At 48.9% G+C, this 20951-nt stretch overlaps 1 protein-coding gene across 1 annotated transcript in view; it reads left to right on the top strand.

Moving 5' to 3' along the window:
- Window positions 1-1180: 1180 nt before the first annotated feature.
- The window catches only part of LOC138301850 (olfactomedin-like protein 2A), a 98346-nt gene continuing 78575 nt past the window's right edge, over window positions 1181-20951 (top strand). Inside the window, exon 1 of the mRNA XM_069242345.1 lies at window positions 1181-1418. Within this exon, the coding sequence (XP_069098446.1) occupies window positions 1245-1418 (174 nt within the window). The 5' untranslated portion in view covers window positions 1181-1244. The remainder of the gene's footprint in view (window positions 1419-20951) is intronic.

The following is a 20951-nucleotide window of genomic DNA, read 5'->3' as shown; positions in this document are numbered from 1 at the left end:
AATGTTGGAGCTTCGGGCTTATACCAGCCATTATAAGCCCAGGACACTATGGGCCTCATTATGACCCTGGCGGGCGGCGGAGGCCGCCCGCCAGGATCCCGCCCTCCATTATACCGCTCCGCGGTCTGAAGACCGCGGAGGGTATTATGAGTTTTTCCCTGGGCTGGCGGGCGGTCTCCAAAAGACCGCCCGCCAGCCCAGGGAAAAACTCCCTTCCCACGAGGATGCCGGCTCGTAATCGAGCCGGCGGAGTGGGAAGGTGCGACGGGTGCAGTGGCACCCGTCGCGTATTTCAGTGTCTGCAAGGCAGACACTGAAATACTTTGCGGGGCCCTCTTACGGGGGCCCCTGCCGTGCCCATGCCATTGGCATGGGCACGGCAGGGGCCCCCAGGGGCCCCGCGACCCCCCCTACCGCCATCCTGTTCATGGCGGCTTTCCCTCCATGAACAGGATGGCGGTAGGGGGGGTCAGAATCCCCTCGGCGGCGCAGCGAGCTGCGCCGCCTTGGAGGATTCTAAGGTCAGTGGAAAACCGGCGGGAGACCGCCGGTTTTCCCGTTCTGACCGCGGCCAAAGCGCCGCGGTCAGTATGACCAAGGGAGCACCGCCGGCCTGTCGCCGGTGCTCCCGCCCCCGTTGGCCCTGGCGGTAGAGAACCGCCAAGGTCAGAATGAGGGCCTATATTGTCTTCAATGGAGTTCTCAACATTCCGATGTTCTAATATAGCCTTAGAACCCCCGTAGCGGGCTCTACCGGCTATTAAAGGCCCGCTCCCGCGTTAAATGCCCGAGCCGAAGGCGAGGGCATTTAACAAGGGAAAGGGCCTTTAATAGCCGGTAGAGCCCGCTACGGCTGGTTCTAAGGGTATTAGAACATTCTGCCACTCAGGGCAGAATGTTCTATTAAATAAAACAAATTGCTCACGGAGCCCGAGGAGATTAAAATCCCCTCGGGCTCCGTGAGGCTTTGTTCACAGCTGTTGCTGTGAACAAAGCGAACATTGGAATGTTGGCGCTGCGGGCTTTTACCGGCCAGTAAAAGCCCGCAACACTCCATTGTCTTCAAAGGACATGCCAACATTCCAATGTTATAATATATTTGAAACGCCCAGTGGGAGGTCCACTTACCTTCATCTCTATCCCTTTCTCCACAGGCCCAGAAAAGTGCCAGAGACAAGCACCCAGAAGCCCCTGCAGAAGCGGTGCCTAGCTGCCACTGCAAGTGTGTCCTGTGGCGACTAGACATGCATGCCTGCAAGAGCAGGGCCTTCCCCGCCAACAGCTCGTATTCCATGGATGCCTCAGCGACTGAGCCCCACTGCCACTGTGACTGCCAGCTGGGCAAGTCCTTGGCCAGCTTCTGTGACCGCCTCTGGAAGGCCGAGAAGATGGTGAACAGCTCCCCTGACATGAACAAGGTAAAGAGCAGGAAATAGTGGGGGGAAGCAACACCAGGTTCCTTCTAGTGGCACCACTGATAAAGGGGGTGCAGCTCAGGACACTCCCTGTAGCTCCAACAGGAGGGTGCTAAAGCTCCCTCTTCAGAAGTCCAGGTCAGGACCGTCTTACATTGTATTATACTGTAGAGGTTGTATAACTCCTCCTATTCCTGACGAGGCTGTGAAGCACATCCGGGTCATCAGGTAGAAGGATACGTTATTTAGTGTGCATGGTTGGTAGAGTGTGCACTTATAAAGAGGCCTGTGTGGGATCACATTTTTGTAGCAATTAAGCATGGAGTAAAAAGCAGATGCTTACCATCTTTTGGGTAGTTGGATAGGAGGCTACCAAAATTGTTTTGCCTATTTTGTTACATTTGCAAGTGTAATGTGCTCTATGGGGAAGGGTGGGTGTCATGCATGTTGTTTCAGGGGTGTGTGCCTGTTGTGATGATTTGAAAATGCACTTACACGTGGAGTGCATCCTCTGACCTGACCTGTGGATGATGAGGTTATCTACTTGGGATCAGCCAGGTTTCTTCTGCCCTCTTCTGCCCTCCTGAATACAATGTGGGTGTGGATCATTCTTATTCTTGCTGAAAGTGAGTTCCAAACCTTTGCTCCCTTAACAGGGAGTTATGTTCAACCAACATGCTTTTTCCTGAGGGGAGGGACGGTCAGGAGCCTGCCAGCCTGTTACAAATGCCGTTCAGGGTGGATTCCGTGCCTCTCTCTCTCTGGACAGATTTCTGTATGATGGTCCAGGGTGGAGGATGTTGTCTTCAGGGAAGGCTTAGATCTCACTGAAGGTTTCATTGACTTTATTTAAGAACAGCCGGTTGGAGATAAGTTGGAAGGAGAATGGGTATTCCTGGTCAAAGCCTTGTTTCTTTTGATATCTTGAGGTTGCTTGAGAACGTGCCAGATAAAGATTTGTTGATGATGATTTTAGTTCTTTAGACAAAAGGAACAGAGAGAAATATGTTCTTGAATATCTGTCGTGGTCTCTGGGTGGTGCCACTGGCTTTAATAGGTTCCACAAACTTGTTGGCAGCGAGTGGCTTGACGAAATTTATGTTCTGTGGATGTTGGGCAGCTGCCCACTTTGCAGGTTTTTTTCACTGTCTGATTTCCTCTGAAGCTGCTTTCCCAAGTTCTTGGAAGTAGTGCAGCCTCTTCAGCTTATGGTGGCAGCTGTAGCGAATTCGCCAATTTTGCATGATCGACCTGGATTATTCGCCTCTGTCTAAACCCACTTTTTGCTGGTATTAGAACTTTGTACATTGTAACACTACTAGTCAGTGCCACAGTGTGTGTTCTCTTGCCCTAAAATAGTATTTGGTAAAATGTGTTTCGCCCAGTTGGTATATTTATCTTGCCTTTCAAGTCATGGTAGACAGCACTGACATTGCACCAATAGCATGGGAGTTAAATCCATATATGGCTGAAGTGCATATGAACACCAACTTCATGTATGACAAATGTATATGACTGTCAAGAGCACCACTACTCTCTGGCTTCATTGCCATATCAAATGGCAGGGAAAAGTTTATTTCTTGTGTAGGAAACCCTATCTTTATATATTAACAAGTTATTCCTAAAAATATAGAAAATATAGACCACAATGCAGGGTGCCCAATATATATATATATATATATATGTATATATATATATGTGGCACACTATATATTTAAGAAGTGTGCCTTCACAGTGGCTGGTGGCTGGTGGCCTAAAAGCTATGTTACTATGTAGGTGCTGCTACATGTTCCATACAATAGGCCTAGGTGTGATTCAAATATTTAATTCTATATCTCTGCCTGGGGAAATGATAGCAAACTCATTCTAAGTCATTTCCTACTTAATTATCATAATCTCATGTAAAGGTCAAATCCGATTTTTTGTTACCTAAGTGGAAAATTAACTTTATAAAAAATGTCCTGCATGAGCTTTAAAACCATTTCTGCCACTTATCACACCTCCGGGCCTGGAATATACATTATTGGCTGGGAGAGTTAACAGCCCTGGCTTCGAAAGCAATGTCCTGACTCTGAGCTGAGGAAGAACAGGGTGGTGGTAATTGCTGACCACTTAGCAGGGAGTAGCTTTCTGGAAGTGGACAGGAATGGCTGGCTGAACAAAGGACAATCTTTTCCTATTCATTCCTAGATCCCTTAGCAACAGCCAAAGTCCAGTGAACAAGTGTGGACACTGTAAGGTGGGAGGAGAGCTCATCTAAATAGGAGAGTTGTTAAAGGGCTAAAGACAGGCCTGCCTATGGCAAAATAATTCTACCAAATCGAAATGGGGTTCCTGGGTAATTTTACAGTAAGGCAAAGAGGAATTATTGCAAAGGGAACTGGGGGCTGTGAGAACATAGTTAGGACTGAGTGACTGCATTTCTCCAGTCAGTGGCTGGTGCACATGATAAATATGGTACCCCGACAACTACCTCTTCAGAACATTCCTTGGAAGACTACACCTGAAGAAGATAGTTCTGCTGATATAAAAATACTTCTGACTTCTGCTGCAAGTAGAGGATTCACATAAGGAATTCAGACTCCTGTTGGCACCCAGTGTAGGAGGCTGGTGTGGCTTATAGTGGGTACCTTGTGGTACTTACACCCTGTGCCAGGGCCAGTTATCCCTTATTAGTAGAATAGAGGTGTTTCTAGCAGCTTAGGCTGATAGAAGGTTGCTATGGCAAAGCAGCTTAGGCTGAACTAGGAGACATGCAAAGCTCCTACTATACCACTTATATCATATAGCACAATATCATAAGAAAACACAATACTCAGAGTTACTAAAAATAAAGGTACTTTATTTTTATGACATTATGCCTAAAGTATCTCAGAGAATACCCTCACTTAGGAGGTAAGTAATATACACAAGATATATGTACACAAACCCAAAACAGGTACGTAACAGTAAGAAAAGTAGTGCAAACAATGTAGAATCACAATAGGATGCAATAGGTGAACATAGATCTAGAGGCAACACAAACCATATACTCCAAAAGTGGAATGCGAATCACAAATGGACCCCAGACCTATGGGAGCTTGTAGAGGGTCGCTGGGACTGTAAGAAAACAGTCAGGGTGTCCAAGATAGCCCACCCCAACTCCTGGAAAGTAGGAGTAAAGTTACCCTACTACCCCAGAAAGACACAATAGTCGTGATAGGGGGATTCTGCAAGAACCACAAGCACCAGCAAAACACTGAAGACGGATTCCTGGACGTGAGGACCTGCAAGGCAAGGGGACCAAGTCCAAGAGTCGCAATAGTGTCCAGGGGGGGCAGGAGCCCAGGAAACCCCGGAGGAAGGTGCAAAAGGGCTGCCTCCGGGTGGAAGAAGCCGAAGATTCTGCAACAACAAAAAGGGCTAGGAACTTCTCCTTTGGATGGAAGCTGTCCCACGGCGTACTGGATGTTGCAGAAGTGTTTCCACGCAGAAATACTGCAAACAAGCCTTGCTAGCTGCAAGGGTTGTGGTAGAGGTTTTTGGGTGCTGCTGGGGATCAGGAAGGACCAGGATGTCGCCCCTTGGAAGAGGAGACAGAGGGGGCGCTCAGCAACTCAGAGAGCCCCCACAGAAGCAGGCAGCACCCGCAGAAGTACCGGAGCAGGCACTTGGAAGTTCTGTGAACTCAGAGTCACAAAAAGAGTGTCCCACGACATAGTATGTCCAACTCAGCGGGTTGAGCACTGCAAGACGGAGTGGTAGGGACCCAGGCTAGGCTGTGCATGAAGGAATCCGTGGAGAAGTGCACAGAAGCCGGAGCAGCTGCAAATCACGCAGTGCACAGGTTTGCTGTCTGGCGTGGGGAGGCAAGGACTTACCTCCACCAAATTTGGAAAGAAGGGCCACTGGACTGTGGGAGACACTTGGACCCAGCTCCTGTGTTCCAGGGACCACACTCGTCAGGATGAGAGGGGACCCAGAGGACCGGTGATGCAGTCTTTTGGGGCCTGCGTTAGCAGGGGGAAGATTCCGACGACCCACTGGAGATTTCTTCTTGGCTTCCAGTGCAGGGTGAAGGCAGACAGCCCTCAGAGCATGCACCACCAGGAAACAGTCGAGAAAGCCGGCAGGATGAGGCGCTACAATGTTGCTGGTAGTCGTCTTGCTACTTTGTTGCGGTTTTGCAGGCGTCCTGGAGCAGTCAGCGGTCGATCCTTGGCAGAAGTCGAAGAGGGAAGTGCAGAGGAACTCTGGTGAGCCCTTGCATTCATTATCTGAAGAATACCCCAGAGGAGAGACCCTAAATAGCCAGAAAAGGAGGTTTGGCTACTTAGAAAGGAGGCTTGGCTACTGAAAGAAGTAAGCACCTATCAGGAGGGGTCTCTGATGTCACCTGCTGGCACTGGCCACTCAGAGCAGTCCATTGTGCCCCAACACCTCTGTTTCCAAGATAGCAGAGGTGTGGGACACACTGGAGGAGCTCTGGGCACCTCCCCTGGGAGGTACTGGTCAGGGGAGTGGTCACTCCCCTTTCCTTTGTCCAGTTTCGCGCCAGAGCAGGGCTGGGGGAACCCTGAACCGGTGTAGACTGGCTTATGCAGAGATGGGCACCATCTGTGCCCATCAAAGCATTTCCAGAGGCTGGGGGAGGCTACTCCTCCCCAGCCCTTCACACCTATTTCCAAAGGGAGAGGGTGTAACACCCTCTCTCAGAGGAAATCCTCTGTTCTGCCTTCCTGGGCCTGGGCTGCCCAGACCCTAGGGGGGCAGAAACCTGTCTGAGGGGTTGGCAGCAGCTGCAGTGGAAACCCCGGAAAGGCAGTTTGGCAGTACCCGGGTTCTGTGCGAGAGACCTGGGGGATCATGGAATTGTCCCCCCAATACCAGAATGGTATTGGGGTGACAATTCCATGATCTTAGACATGTTACATGGCCATGTTTGGAGTTACCATTGTGACACTACACATAGGTAGTGACCTATGTGCAGTGCACGCGTGTGATGGTGTCCCCGCACTCACAAAGTTCGGGGAAATTGCCCTGAACGATGTGGGGGCACCTTGGCTAGTGCCAGGGTGCCCACACACTAAGTAACTTGGCACCTAACTTTCACCAAGTGAGGGTTAGACATATAGGTGACTTAGAAGTTACTTATGTGCAGTGAAAAATGGCTGTGAAATAATGTGGACGTTATTTCAATCTGGCTGCAGTGGCAGGCCTGTGTAAGAATTGTCTGAGCTCCCTATCGGTGGCAAAAGAAATTCTGCAGCCCATAGGGATCTCCTGGAACCCCAATACCCTGGGTACCTAAGTACCATATACAAGGGAATTATATGGGTGTACCAGTGTGCCAATGAGAATTGGTAACATTAGTCACTAGCCTGCAGTGACAATTTTAGAAAGCAGAGAGAGCATAAACACCGAGGTTCTGGTTAGCAGAGCCTCAGTGATACAGTTAGGCACCACACAGGGTACACATATAGGCCACAAACCTATGAGCACTGGGGTCCTGGCTAGCAGGGTCCCAGGGACACATATCAAACACACTGACAACATAGGGTTTTCACTATGAGCACCGGGCCCTGGCTAGCAGGATCCCAGTGAGACAGTAAAAACTCCCTGACATAGACTCACAAACAGGCCAAAAGTGGGGGTAACAAGGGTAGAAATTGGCTACCTTCCTACACAACCCCACCACCCCAAACGAAGGACAATAAGGCTAACCTTGGCCAGTTGAGTCTTTATTGTCTAAGTGTTGATAAGTGGAGAGTAGCTCTGCAATAGATTGGTTACTCCCTTTATCATCCACTATATGGTTACTTCCCTGTGGGGATGTAAGCCACCCTGTTTGAAGTTTTTTAGCTAGCCAACAATGTGAAGTTATATTCTCAGAGTTCCTATTAGTATGTTTAAGTTTAGAGCAGTGGGAATTGTCCACTGGATCTATATCAAGTGATGAGAATGCCAGACAGGGATGCTGTCTCAGTAAAGCCATAGCTGGGCAAAAATGTTGTCCATATGGCGGTAAGAGAGAACAGGGTTGCTGTTTCTCTTGAGTTGGAGCAGGGCAGGCATGCTGTCCTATGAGCTCCACACTAGGGCAGGACTGCTGTCCTAAGTGTTGTGAGGCAGTGCACGGTTGCTGCACTAAAGTTTCTCTGGGAGGGTTGGAAGGATGCTCCATGTTAACTAAAATGGTGCACTTTTTCTCACCAATATTAGTTATCCCACAGAGAGGTACTTCTACCTCAGGGAGTTCAGCTGTGCTAGCTGATGGTTCCCTTGGTACAGGTGCCACCCCAGGAGAGTTTTCTCCCACCACATCCTGAATGGCAGGGTGGGTAGGGGATACTTTGATGCCCTTTTTACCTGTTGTTGGAGAAGGACCCTGAGTTTTCAGGCCTTTTTCTCTCCTTTGATTTTTCATTTCAGCTGAAATGAGAGGATGCAATTCCTCAGGGATACCCAGCATGGCTGCATGGGTATTAAACTCTACTTCAGCCGAACCTGAGGCCTCTAGGTCATTACCTAAGAGACAGTCTACAAGTAAGCTAGGTGATACTACCACCTGCTTGGGGCCAGTAAACTGAATTATAGCTAAGGGCAGGAACTTAGTGGAGTTATGGACATCAATAATCTTGTACTGTTGTCCAATGATGTGTTGTTCTGGAGACACTAGGTTTTTCAGTCACCAAAGTGATACTGGCACCTCTGTCCCTGTAGGCCTGAGCCTCAACACCATATATTGAAACTGTCTGCCTGTACTTACCCATTGTAAGGGGACATGCAGCCAGTGTGGCAAGGCCAGTGCCGCCAGGTGTGACAGAAACTGTCTTGGGACTGACTACCCCAGTTTCTATGATGGACCCATAAGTGAACCCAACAACACCCTTATTTTGACTGTTGCCAGCAGTCCCACCACTGTTACCACTACTGCTAGGGGCACTAGAGTTTGATGTATTAGTGGTGGTAGGGTCAGGGGGTTTACCTGGACAGGACTTATCCCCTGGCCTATGGCCTTTATTTTTACACACAAAGCACCAAGGCTTTTTGATGTGTGTGTGTTGTGAAGAAGAGGAAGAATTTGATTTATCCCCACCCCCTGAAGAGTGTTTATGATTTGAAGAAGGATCTTTGGTTTTACCCTTGTCCCCATGCTTATCCTGAGATTTCTCACCATCTTTCTTCTTGCCATCCTTGTCACCTCCTGTATGAACTTTTCTGTTCACTCTTGTTCTGATCCATTTGTCTGCCTTCTTTCCCAATTCTTGGGGAGAGGTCAGATCTGAGTCTACTAGGTATTGGTGCAACAAGTCAGACACACAATTGATAAGAATATGCTCTCTCAGAATAAGATTATACAGGCTTTCATAGTCAGAAACTTTACTGCCATGCAACCACCCTTCCAAGGCCTTCACTGAACAGTCCACAAAATCTGTCCAGTCTTGAGAAGACTCTTTTCTGGTGTCTCTGAACCTAATCCTGTATTACTCAGTGGTTAAGCCAAATCCATCCAAGCGTGCATCTTTCAAAACTTTGTAATTATTGGCATCACTTTCTCTGACAGTAAGGAGCCTATCCCTACCCTTTCCAGTGAAAGATAGCCACAAGATAGCAGCCCACTGTCTTTGAGGGACCAACTGTACCATACAGGCCCTCTGAAGTGCAGCAACCCACTTATTAATGTCATCCCCCTCCTTGTAAGGGGGGACTATCTTGTGCAGATTCTTGGAATCTTGCTCTCTTACAGGATTGCTATCAGAAATACTGCTGCTGCCACTATGGGGAACTAACCCCAACCTCTGTCTTTCCCTCCCTATGTCTAGGGATTCCCTATCTAAGGCCAGCTGGTGCTGTTTAAGCTTCAGTCTGGTCTCTTCTACCCTCAGCTTTCTGAGTTCCCTTTCCATTAAGTTATCCTCAGGGTGGGTGGGTTGGGAATGTTTAGACACAGAGGAAATGTGGGAACTTTCAGAGAGAGACCTGTCCCTAACTGTCTGGACCCTAGTAATCTGGCCTCTAGGAGTGAAAAATGCTCTACTGGTGTGGGACACTCTAACACTACCAGTGTCACTAGGTGCCCTATTAGGGGGCAGGACCTTGTAAGAACCCTCCCCAGCTTCTTCGGGGAACTCCTCTGAGTCTGACTGGGAAGCTTCCCCTTTTTCTAACCTCTCCTGAGATGGGCCAGACTGGTTCTGGTCATCTAGAATGAGCATGTTAAAGAGAAACTCTTTTGTAGGATTCTTACCTATAGTCAAACCTCTATCCAGGCACAGACCCCTCAAACTTTTATAGTTCAAACTCTCATATGTTGCATTAACAGTTTTTGGGAGTGGGCTCTACTACAGACATGATAGAAAAGGTTTAAGGATAGTGAGAGAAAAAGTTTTAGAACTTTAGAAAGCACAGAGAAAACCTTTTTCAAACTTTGGAAAACCTTTAGAAGTTTTCAAAACTTTTCAGAAACTTTGTTAAACGTTTTAGAGTAGAAAAGTAAACAGTTTTGGTTAAGTGTACATATACTGAACTATTTGGTATATGATTTTCTTATGAAAAGCACCAAATGACAAAGTGGTAAAGCAGTTACAAGTACTTATCCCACCGCTGCACCACCAATGTAGGAGGCTGGCCTGGCTTATAGTGGGTACCTTGTGGTACTTACACCCTGTGCCAGGTCCGGTTATCCCTTATTAGTAGAATAGAGGTGTTTCTAGCAGCTTAGGCTGATAGAAGGTAGCTATGGCAAAGCAGCTTAGGCTGAACTAGGAGACATGCAAAGCTCCTACTATACCACTTATATCATATAGCACAATATCATAAGAAAACACAATACTCAGAATTACTAAAAATAAAGGTGCATTATTTTTATGACAATATGCCAAAAGTATCTCAGAGAATACCCTCACTTAGGAGGTAAGTAATATACACAAGATATATGTACACAAACCCAAAACAGGTAAGTAACAGTAAGAAAAGTAGTGCAAACAACGTAGAATCGCAATAGGATGCAAGAGGTGAACATAGATCTAGGGGCAACACAAACCATATACTCCAAAAGTGGAATGCGAATCACGAATGGACCCCAGACCTATGGGAGCTTGTAGAGGGTCGCTGGGACGACTGTAAGAAAACAGTCAGGGTGTCCAAGATACCCCACCCCAAGACCCTGGAAAATAGGAGTAAAGTTACTCTACTACGCCAGAAAGACACAATAGTCATGATAGGGGGATTCTGCAAGAACCACAAGCACCAGCTAAACACTGAAGACGGATTCCTGGATGTGAGGACCTGCAAGGCAAGGGGACTAAGTCCAAGAGTTACAATAGTTTCCAGGGGGTGCAGGAGCCCAGGAAACCCCGGATGAAAGTGCAAAAGGGCTGCCTCCGGGTGGAAGAAGCCAAAGATTTTGCAACAACGAAAAGGGCTAGGAACTTCTCCATTGGAAGGAAGCTGTCCCACTGCGTGCTGGATGTTGCAGAAGTGTTTCCACGCAGAAATACCGCAAACAAGCCTTGCTAGCTGCAAGGGTTGTGGTAGAGGTTTTTGGGTGTTGCTGGGTACCAGGAAGGACCAGGTTGTCGCCCCTTGGAGGAGGAGGCACAAGGGGCGCTCAGCAACTTAGAGAACCCCTGCAGAAGCAGGCAGCACCCACAGAAGTACCAGAGCAGGCACTTGGAAATTCTGTGAACTCAGAGTCACAAAAGGAGGGTCCCACGATGTTGGAGTCCAACTCAGCGGGTTGAGCACTGCAGGACGGAGTGCTGGGGACCCAGGCTAGGCTGTGCACAAAGGAATCCTTGGAGAAGTGCGCAGATGCTGGAGCAGCTGCAAATCAGGCAGTGCACAGGTTTGCTGTCTGGCGTGGGGAGGCAAGGACTTACCTCCACCAAATTTGGACAGAAGGGCCACTGGACTGTGGGAGACACTTGGACCCAGCTCCTGTGATCCAGGGACCATGCTCGTCAGGATGAAAGGGGACCCAGAGGACCGGTGATGCAGTCTTTTGGTGCCTGCGTTAGCAGCGGGAAGATTCAGTTGACCCACGGGAGATTTCTTCTTGGCTTCTTGGCAGGGTGAAGGCAGACAGCCCTCAGAGCATGCACCACCAGGAAACAGTCGAGAAAGCCGGCAGGATGATGCGCTACAGTGTTGCTGGGAGTCGTCTTGCTACTTTGTTGCGGTTTTGCAGGCGTCCTGGAGCAGTCAGCGGTCAATCCTTGGCAGAAGTCGAAGAGGGAAGTGCAGAGGAACTCTGGTGAGCTCTTGTATTCGTTATCTGAAGAATACCCCAGAGGAGAGACACTAAATAGCCAAAAAAGGAGGTTTGGCTACTAAGAAAGGAGGCTTGGCTACTGAAAGAGGTAAGCACCTAGCAGGAGGGGTCTCTGACATCACCTGCTGGCACTGGCCACTCAGAGCAGTCCATTGTGCCCCAACACCTCTAAATCCAAGATGGCAGAGGTCTGGGACACACTGGAGGAGCTCTGGGCACCTCCCCTGGGAGGTACTGGTCAGGGAAGTGGTCACTCCCCTTTCCTTTGTCCAGTTTCACGCCAGAGCAGGCCTGGGAGATCCCTGAACCGGTGTAGACTGGCTTATGCAGAGATGGGCACCATCTGTGCCCATCAAAGCATTTCCAGAGACTGGGGGAGGCTATTCCTCCCCAGCCCTTCACACCTATTTCCAAAGGGAGTGGGTGTAGCACCCTCTCTCAGAGGAAATCCTTTGTTCTGCCTTCCTGGGCCTGGGCTGCCCAGACCCCAGTGGGGCAGAAACCTGTCTGAGGGGTTGGCAGCAGCAGCAGCTGCAGTGGAAACCCCGGAAAGGCAGTTTGGCAGTACCCAGGTTCTGTGCTAGAGACCCGGGGGGATCATGGAATTGTCCCCCCAATACCAGAATGGTATTGAGGGTGCCAATTCCATGATCTTAGACATGTTACATGGCCATGTTCGGAGTTACAATTGTGAAGCTACACATAGGTAGTGACCTATGTGCAGTGCACGCGTGTGATGGTGTCGCCGCACTCACAATGTCCAGGGAAATTGCCCTGAATGATGTGGGGGCACCTTGGCTAGTGCCAGGGTGCCCACACACTAAGTAACTTGGCACCTAACCTTCACCAAGTGAGGGTTAGACATATATGCGACTTATAGGTTACTTATGTGCAGTGAAAAATGGCTGTGAAAATCAGGCTGCAGTGGCAGGCCTGTGTAAGAATTGTCTGAGCTCCCTATGGGTGGCAAAAGAAATGCTGCAGCCCATAGGGATATCCTGGAACCCCAATACCCTGGGTACCTAAGTACCATATACAAGGGAATTATATGGGTGTACCAGTGTGCCAATGAGAATTGGTAAAATTAGTCACTAGCCTGCAGTGACAATTTTAGAAACCAGAGAGAGCATAAACACTGAGGTTCTGGTTAGCAGAGCCTCAGTGATACAGTTAGGCACCACACAGGGAACACATATAGGCCACAAACGTATGAGCACTGGGGTCCTGGCTAGCAGGATCCCAGTGACACATATCAAACACACTGACAACATAGGGTTTTCACTATGAGCACTGGGCCCTGGCTAGCAGGATCCCAGTGAGACAGTAAAAACACCCTGACATATACTCACAAACAGGCCAAAAGTGGGGGGTAACAAGGCTAGATAGAGGCTACCTTCCTACACCCAGGGACTGTAAATGCTCCCTAAGGGTCAAGTGCTTGGCCTCCTTTTTCCCCACTTCAGGGACACAAACAGTAGGAGGGTTACTCACTCCAAGAGCGCTCAGCTGACCACCAACGACTTAACCCTGCGGGAGACCTGGATGGAGAGCGACATGATGCCTCGAAGTTTGCCCTGATGACCTGTGGGCTGTAGAACCAACTCAAATGAACTTTCCATGTCAGAGACTGAGGGCCTCATTTAGATATTTTCTGGATGAGTTACTCCATCTCAATGGTGATTTATGTCCCGTCTGCTGAAATCTAAATTCCATTATATCATATGGGATTTAGATTTTGGCGGACGGCATATCCATCACTGTTATAATGGAGTAACTCATCCACCAATATCTAAATCAGGCCTGTAGAAAAGTGTTCCTTTTTGACGTGGTTACCCCCGACTTTCTGCCTGGTATCTGATACAATTTTGACTGAAAATGCACTGGGCTCCTACTAACCGGGTCCCCAGTGCAACATCTTTTTCCCCAAAACTGCACAGTTGTTTTCCCAATTGGCAAAACCTTTAGCACCCTCTGTAAGTCCCTAGTAAATGGTACCCCTGGTACCTAGTCCCTGGTATACTAAGGAGGGTTCCTAAGGAATGCAGCATGAATTGTGCCACCCTAAGGGACCCCTCACCAAGCACATGACAGGCTGCCTTTGCAGGCTGCCTGTCTTGGTGCAGACAAAAGTGAAAACACAACATGGCACACAGCCTGTGTGCCATGTGCCCTAACACTGAATGCAATATCTGTAAAACAGCCCTTGAACAGGCCTTACAACCCTAAGGCCAGTGCATTATATTACATGTGAGGGCAAATCTGCACAAGTAGATATGTCCCTACTATGTCTTTGTCGATTGTCTGACACAGTAAGTGACCAGGAAAGCCATTTTAAATACAAATGCTGGCCACTGGTCACTTCAAGTTCCCCACATACATTATGGCTTCACTGATGACTGGGATGCTTGGTATCAAACATCTCGTATTGGTGAACTCACACTGATGCCAGTGTGGGATTCACCAACACATGCACACAGAGGGCACCTAAGATGTGCCTTCTAAAATCTACCAGCTACTAGTGTGTTAACTGACTGGCCCTGACCAGTTCAGCCACCTTAGCTACATTTCGGACACCCTAAAGTAACAGCCAGCGCTCTTGGGATCCAGAGACAAAAGCCTGCACTGGCCGGGGGTGTTGACACCTCCCCCAGGCTGGGAAGCTTCACAGGCTTAGCTGCCTTTGTAAAGCTACCCAGGTCTTTCCAAATGGTGGAAATGACCAACCCCCCTGTCCTGACCCCACTTTTGGCAGTGAGACAGGAGGGAAATTTAGGCAGATTAGGAGGGGTGTCCACTTCATGCCAGTCCCACCCCTAAGGAGGGCCAGACTGGGAACCAAAGCAGCCCTTCTTTGTCAGACCAGCCCCCTGTCGGGAAGGGGGAGGGGGACGAAAACCTGCGGCTTTTATTCTTTTGTTACTGGGGGCCACTATTGCAGCACTGCTGCAAAACTGGCCCCCAGTAACAAAACCAGCCCCCAGCGCTGAAAAACCGTCCCCCATCCTTCCAGCCCACAGGGAAAATGCCTGATGCCTGCTGTGGTCAGTCGGGCCCTGCTCCTAAGTTGGATGAACTGAAGTGGAAACCACTTTTTACATTCCTCCACCTTGGTTTGAAAGAAATTAGGCCTCTAGGGTCAGGGTTATGCCCACTTCCCAATGGAAGTGGTCATAGAGAGGGTGTAGTCACCCTAAAGGTGGGCAACCCATTGGCTGCCACATGGCACTCCCTGTAACTCCTCTAAAGTGAGTGTTTAGGTGGCACCCCTGAACCCCAGAACTCAGGCTCTGCCAACCTAAAAATAAAAAGGACAAATAAGATACACACCCGCAGAAGAGGAGAAGAAGAAGCAGCTGACCTGGTACCAACCCCGCCGGCCTGTCTGCACTCCTCGACAGACTCTTCACCAGAACACACCTTGTCCTGCAGCGGAACCTCCAGAAGCCTGGGAGGACTGCCTGCCTTCGAAAAAGACTCAAGTCTCCTGTGAGTAGGGGACCTGCTCTCCAACCAACTCTAAGGAAAGGATTCGGCAGCCTCCGGAACCGCAAAGACCCAATGGCTGAAGTCACCACTGCACCCACCGTCACCGATCAGAGTGTTAGTGGTCCTTCAGTGCCTGCAAGGATCCGCAGCTGTCCAGAGTCTGAGTCCATCATGGTTTCACCCCTCCTGGACTACCTGTAGTCGCCTGCAGCCTCTGCACGCAGGCCCCCTCTCCCCAGCCTCTGAGGTGAGAGAAACCCAACACCTAAAGCAACCACTGCACCTGTTGCCACCAGCCCAAGTTGAAGTGGACCCCTGGTGTCAACAACGTCCCCCAGCTCTCCTGAGCTTGAGTCCACTGTGGTTTCACCCCTCCTGTACTACACGGCTACGCCAGCAGCTTCAGACCACAGCCACCCCCAACCGCGAGTGCTCCTGGACAAGGAAGCCCAATGCCAAAGGACGCCCATGCATCCGTTGCCCTTGGGCCTTGGAGAAGCGGACCAAAGGTGCATCTACGTCCCTAAGCAGCCCACATTTGCAACCTACCTGTTGGTTGTCCCTGACTGGCCCCCCAGCGAGAGCCTGCAGCCTTAATCCACTGAGATCAATCCCCATTGAAATACATTAGTCACCCAATGCCATACTGCACCTCTGCACCCAGCTGCCCGGTGCTGCCCAAAGTGACCTGTTGGTGTGGTCCTGACCCTTGCCCAGGACCCATCACCATAAGTCTACAAGATTGGCCCTGTGAATCATCATAAAGTGCTTGTTTGCTGAATGTGTTTTCCTTCCATAGGCTAACATTGAAGAACTCTGAAATTGCACTGTGACGATTTTTGCAAGGAAGAAGTATTTATGCTTAAAAAGTGCTTACCTTATAACGAAGTTCTTGCATTTAAAGTATAAACAAAAAGAAGTGTTATTTTTCTAAATTGGTCTCAGATGTATTCTTTGAGTGTGTGTCTTATATATTGCCTCTGTGAGTACAATAAATGCTTAGCACTACCCTCTGATAAGCCTAACTGCTCACCCACACTACCACAAAACAGAGCACTAGTCCTATCTACATTTGCCTCTGCAAACCAACTGGGGATCCTCTGGAATCTCTGCACGGTGTACGTCCATATAGAGAGCCAGCTTCCTACAGGCCCTATGTCAGAAAGTAAAAACTTTGACCAGGGCAAACCACTTGGTGAATCCACCCACTGCTCCATCGTGGTCAAGTCCCGGTCACGCTTGAACTGTTGCTTCTAAATGCTGCTTTACATTATTTAGGCAATTTTTGCCTTCAAACTCTGCATATTTATAGATCTATTCCCCCCTATTCCTGTTTTAAATATCTCAGTGTCATTTTACAGGCTAAATTTGTCTCTGTTTTTCGAAATTGGTTTTTGAATTTTATTGTGGTTTACTCTTTACTTTAACATTGTTTTGTTTTGACATACAAGATTGTGTTTATTGAGTCTCCTGATCCCTAACTTATAGCCCAATTTGTCACATCATCTACTTTGTAGTTTCTTGAGCTTAGGCTCCATAAACAGGTCCCATAAACCGCTGGGTACTTGGCTCTTCACTTATTACTGGTTAATCTCTTGTTCATCCCCAACCATCTCAGTATCAGGACACCCTTTTGGGTAGCCGCACACACTGATCGAATCTTTTTCATTCAATCACATCGGAGTCGAAACCTGTGGCTGAGGGTTTTTGTTCTTTCCAATGTCTTCAATGAAAACTGTTTTTATTCTTCAAAATCTTTGCACCTGTGCGGAACCAACCTGGTCTTTCATCTATTTTGGGGATTTAATGTGCTCCTATACGGGGACCGTTTCTTGATGGTGGTGGAGATCAGCAGTAGCACTGCTGAACTTTCATTACAGGATTGATTAGTAGTGAATCTATGTAGGAAAGTACCATCTTGCCTGGCTTACATTTCACTGTATATATGTTGTTTTAGTGTATGTGTCACTGGGACCCTGCCAGCCAGGGCCCCAGTACTCATAAGTGTGCCCTGTATGTGTTCCCGGTGTGATGACTAACTGGCTCTGCTAACCAGAACCTCAGTGGTTATGCTCTCTCTGCTTTCTAAATTGTCACTAACAGGCTAGTGACCAATTTCACCAATTCACATTGGTATACTGGAACACCCTTATAATTCCCTAGTATATGGTACTAAGGTTCCAAGAGATCCCTATGGGCTGCAGCATTTCTTTTGCCACCCATAGGGAGCTCTGACAATTCTTACACAGGCCTGCCACTGCAGCCTGAGTGAAATAACGTCCACGTTATTTCACAGCCATTTACCACTGCACTTAAGTAACTTATAAGTCACCTATACGTCTAACCTTCACCTGGTGAAGGTTGGGTGCAAAGTTACTTAGTGTGTGGACACCCTGGCACTAGCCAAGGTGCCCCCACATCGTTCAGGGCAAATTCCCCGGACTTTGTGAGTGCGGGGACACCATTACACGCGTGCACTATACATAGATCACTACCTATGTATGGCGTCACAATGGTAACTCCGAACATGGCCATGTAACATGTCTAAGATCATGGAATTGCCCCCTCTATGCCATCCTGGCATTGTTGGTACAATCCCATGATCCCACGGGTCTGTAGCTCAGACCCGGGTACTGCCAAACTACCTTTCCCGGGGTTTCACTACAGCTGCTGCTGCTGCCAACCCCTCAGACAGGTTTCTGCCCTCCTGGGGTCCAGCCAGGTCTGGCCCAGGAAGGCAGAACAAAGGACTTCCTCAGAGAGAGGGTGTTACACCCTCTCCCTTTGGAAAAAGGTGTCAGGGCTGGGGAGGAGTAGCCTCCCCCAGCCTCTGGAAATGCTTTGATGGGCACAGATGGTGCCCATCTCTGCATAAGCCAGTCTACACCGGTTCAGGGACCCCCCAGCCCTGCTCTGGCGCGAAACTGGACAAAGGAAAGGGGAGTGACCACTCCCCTGACCTGCACCTCTCAGGGGAGGTGCCCAGAGCTCCTCCAGTGTGCTCCAGACCTCTGCCATCTTGGAAACAGAGGTGCTGCTGGCACACTGGACTGCTCTGAATGGCCAGTGCCAGCAGGTGACGACAGAGACTCCTTCTGATTGGCTCTTACCTGTGTTGCTGGCCTATCCCCCTTCCTAAGTAGCCAAATCTCCTTTTCTGGCTATTTAGGGTCTCTGCTTTGGGCAATTCTTTAGATAACGAATGCAAGAGCTCATCAGAGTTCCTCTGCATCTCTCTCTTCACCTTTTGCCAAAGGATCGACCACTGACTGCTCAGGACGCCTGCAAAACCGCAACAAAGTAGCAAAGACGACTACTGCAACCTTGTATCGCTGATCCTGTCGCTTTCTCGCCTGTTTCCTGGTGGTGCATGCTCTGGGGGTAGCCTGCCTCCTTCTTGCACCAGGAGCTCTGAAGAAATCTCCTGTGGATCGACGGAATCTTCCCCCTGAAACCGCAGGCAACAAAAGACTGCATCACTGGTCCTCTGGATCCCCTCTCAGCACTACGAGCATGGTCCCTGGAACTCAGCAACTCTGTCCAAGTGACTCCCACAGTCCAGTGACTCTTCAGTCCAAATTTGGTGGAGGTAAGTCCTTGCCTCCCCACGCTAGACTGCATTGCTGGGTACCGCGTGGTTTGCAGCTGCTCCGGCTCCTGTGCACTCTTCCAGGATTTCGTTCATGCACAGCCAAGCCTGGGTCCCCGACACTCTAACCTGCAGTGCACAACCTCCTGAGTTGTCCTCCGGCGTCGTGGGACTCCCTTTTGTGTCTTCGGGTGAGCTCCGGTTCACTCCTCTTCCAAGTGCCTGTTCCGGTACTTCTGCGGGTGCTACCTGCTTCTGTGAGGGCTCCCTGACTTGCTGGCCACCCCCTCTGTCTCCTCATCCAAGTGGCGACATCCTGGTCCCTCCTGGACCACAGCAGCATCCAAAAACCCTAACCGCGACCCTTGCAGCTAGCAAGGCTTGTTTGCGGTCTTTCTGCATGGGAACACCTCTGCAAGCTTCTTCACGACGTGGGACATCCATCCTCCAGAGGGGAAGTTTCTAGCCCTCTTCGTTCTTGCAGAATCCACAGCTTCTACCATCCAGTGGCAGCTTCTTTGCACCCTCAGCTAGCATTTCCTGGGCATCTGCCCAATCTCAACTTTGTTGCGACTCTTGGACTTGGTCCCCTTGTTCCACAGGTACTCTCATCCAGAAATCCACTTTGGTTGCATTGCTGGTGTTGGTCTTCCTTGCAGAATTCCCCTATCACGCCTTCTGTGCTCTCTGGGGAATATAGGTGCACTTTACACCTGCTTTTCAGGGTCTTGGGGTGGGCTATTTTCCTAACCCTCACTGTTTTCTTACAGTCCCAGCGACCCTCTACAAGCTCACATAGGTTTGGGGTCCATTTGTGATTCGCATTCCATTTTTGGAGTATATGGTTTGTGTTGCCCCTATACCTATGTGCTCCTATTGCAATCTACTGTAACTTTACATTGCTTGCATTACTTCCTTTTGCTATTACTGCATATTTTTGGTATTGTGTACATATATCTTGTGTATATTTGGCATCCTCATACTGAGGGTACTCACTGAGATACTTTTGGCATATTGTCATAAAAATAAAGTACCTTTATTTTTAGTATATCTGTGTATTGTGTTTTCTTATGATATTGTGCATATGACACCAGTGGTATACTAGGAGCTTTACATGTCTCCTAGTTCAGCCTAAGCTGCTCTGCTATAGCTACCTTCTATCAGCCTAAGCTGCTAGAAACACCTCTTCTACACTAATAAGGGATAACTGGACCTGGTACAGAGTGTAAGTATCCCTTGGTACCAACTACAAGCCAGGCCAGCCTCCTACAATCTACCAGCTGTAATTAGAGAGCAGTGATGTCAAGTTTCTTCCATTGTCCAAAGAGGGTTTTGTTGATTTCTGTTGGTGGCATTGTAGCGGAGAGGAGGAGGAGGCGGAATGGACAATTTGGTGGCCTCTCCATTTTATGAGTTGTCACAGTGATGTGCCCAGGCTTGTACTGTGCATATGTCTGGTTCTATGCATGAGATCCAAGACCAGAAGCGTGGGTTGTTTTAGTACAGTCTGTAGATCAGCAGAAACCAAGAGCAGAAGGCTGTAGAAGGTGAGTTATTGATATGTAAGAATTTTCATTTGGCGATTGCAAGCTAGTGCTGGAAGCAACATTTTTTAAGACGAGCACTACTCCCTTGCCAGCGATAGCTGAGGAAGGTTGCTCTCATGAAGAGTAAGCTCTGTGTTATCTCGGAACCATGCCTCAGTGGTAAAGAGAAAGTCTGTCTGGAGCCAGAAATCAGGACAAAGATGTTTGGTGTGGCTGGTCCATGATTTTGTGTTGATGAGGGTGCCTGATAGATGGTGTTTAGAGGTAGAGTGTGGAGGTGATTAAGGGTAAGAGGAGATGAGCGAGGAGTAAAGTAGATGACACTGGATGTAGCAGCAACTTGACAGGTAGTGTCCTATGATTCTTACCATGGGGGTAAGACTGCTGAGTTTAGGGTGGAATGCACCACCGTGTGTGAGTGACTGAGTCGGTTTTGCACCAGAAGGAAGCTGTCGGCCTGACTGCATCGGCTAGTTAGAAGCACCTCATCCAAACCTGGAAAGTAAGGATGATTTGTGGCAGCCCAGAGACATAACACTCAGACTCCTCGGAGAAGTTGTGGTCGACAGATCATGGCCCTTTCTCTCATGTCCACAAGGTCTCATACACATGAAGGCAAACAAAGGGATGCAAGAAAAGGTTCTATACATTTATTGAAG

Source organism: Pleurodeles waltl, chromosome 6 (genome assembly GCF_031143425.1).
Source record: "Pleurodeles waltl isolate 20211129_DDA chromosome 6, aPleWal1.hap1.20221129, whole genome shotgun sequence".
Classification (NCBI taxonomy): Eukaryota; Metazoa; Chordata; class Amphibia; order Caudata; family Salamandridae; genus Pleurodeles; species Pleurodeles waltl.
The sequence above is the reverse complement of the archived record's forward strand: the minus strand, read 5'-3'. Positions and strand labels throughout refer to the sequence as shown.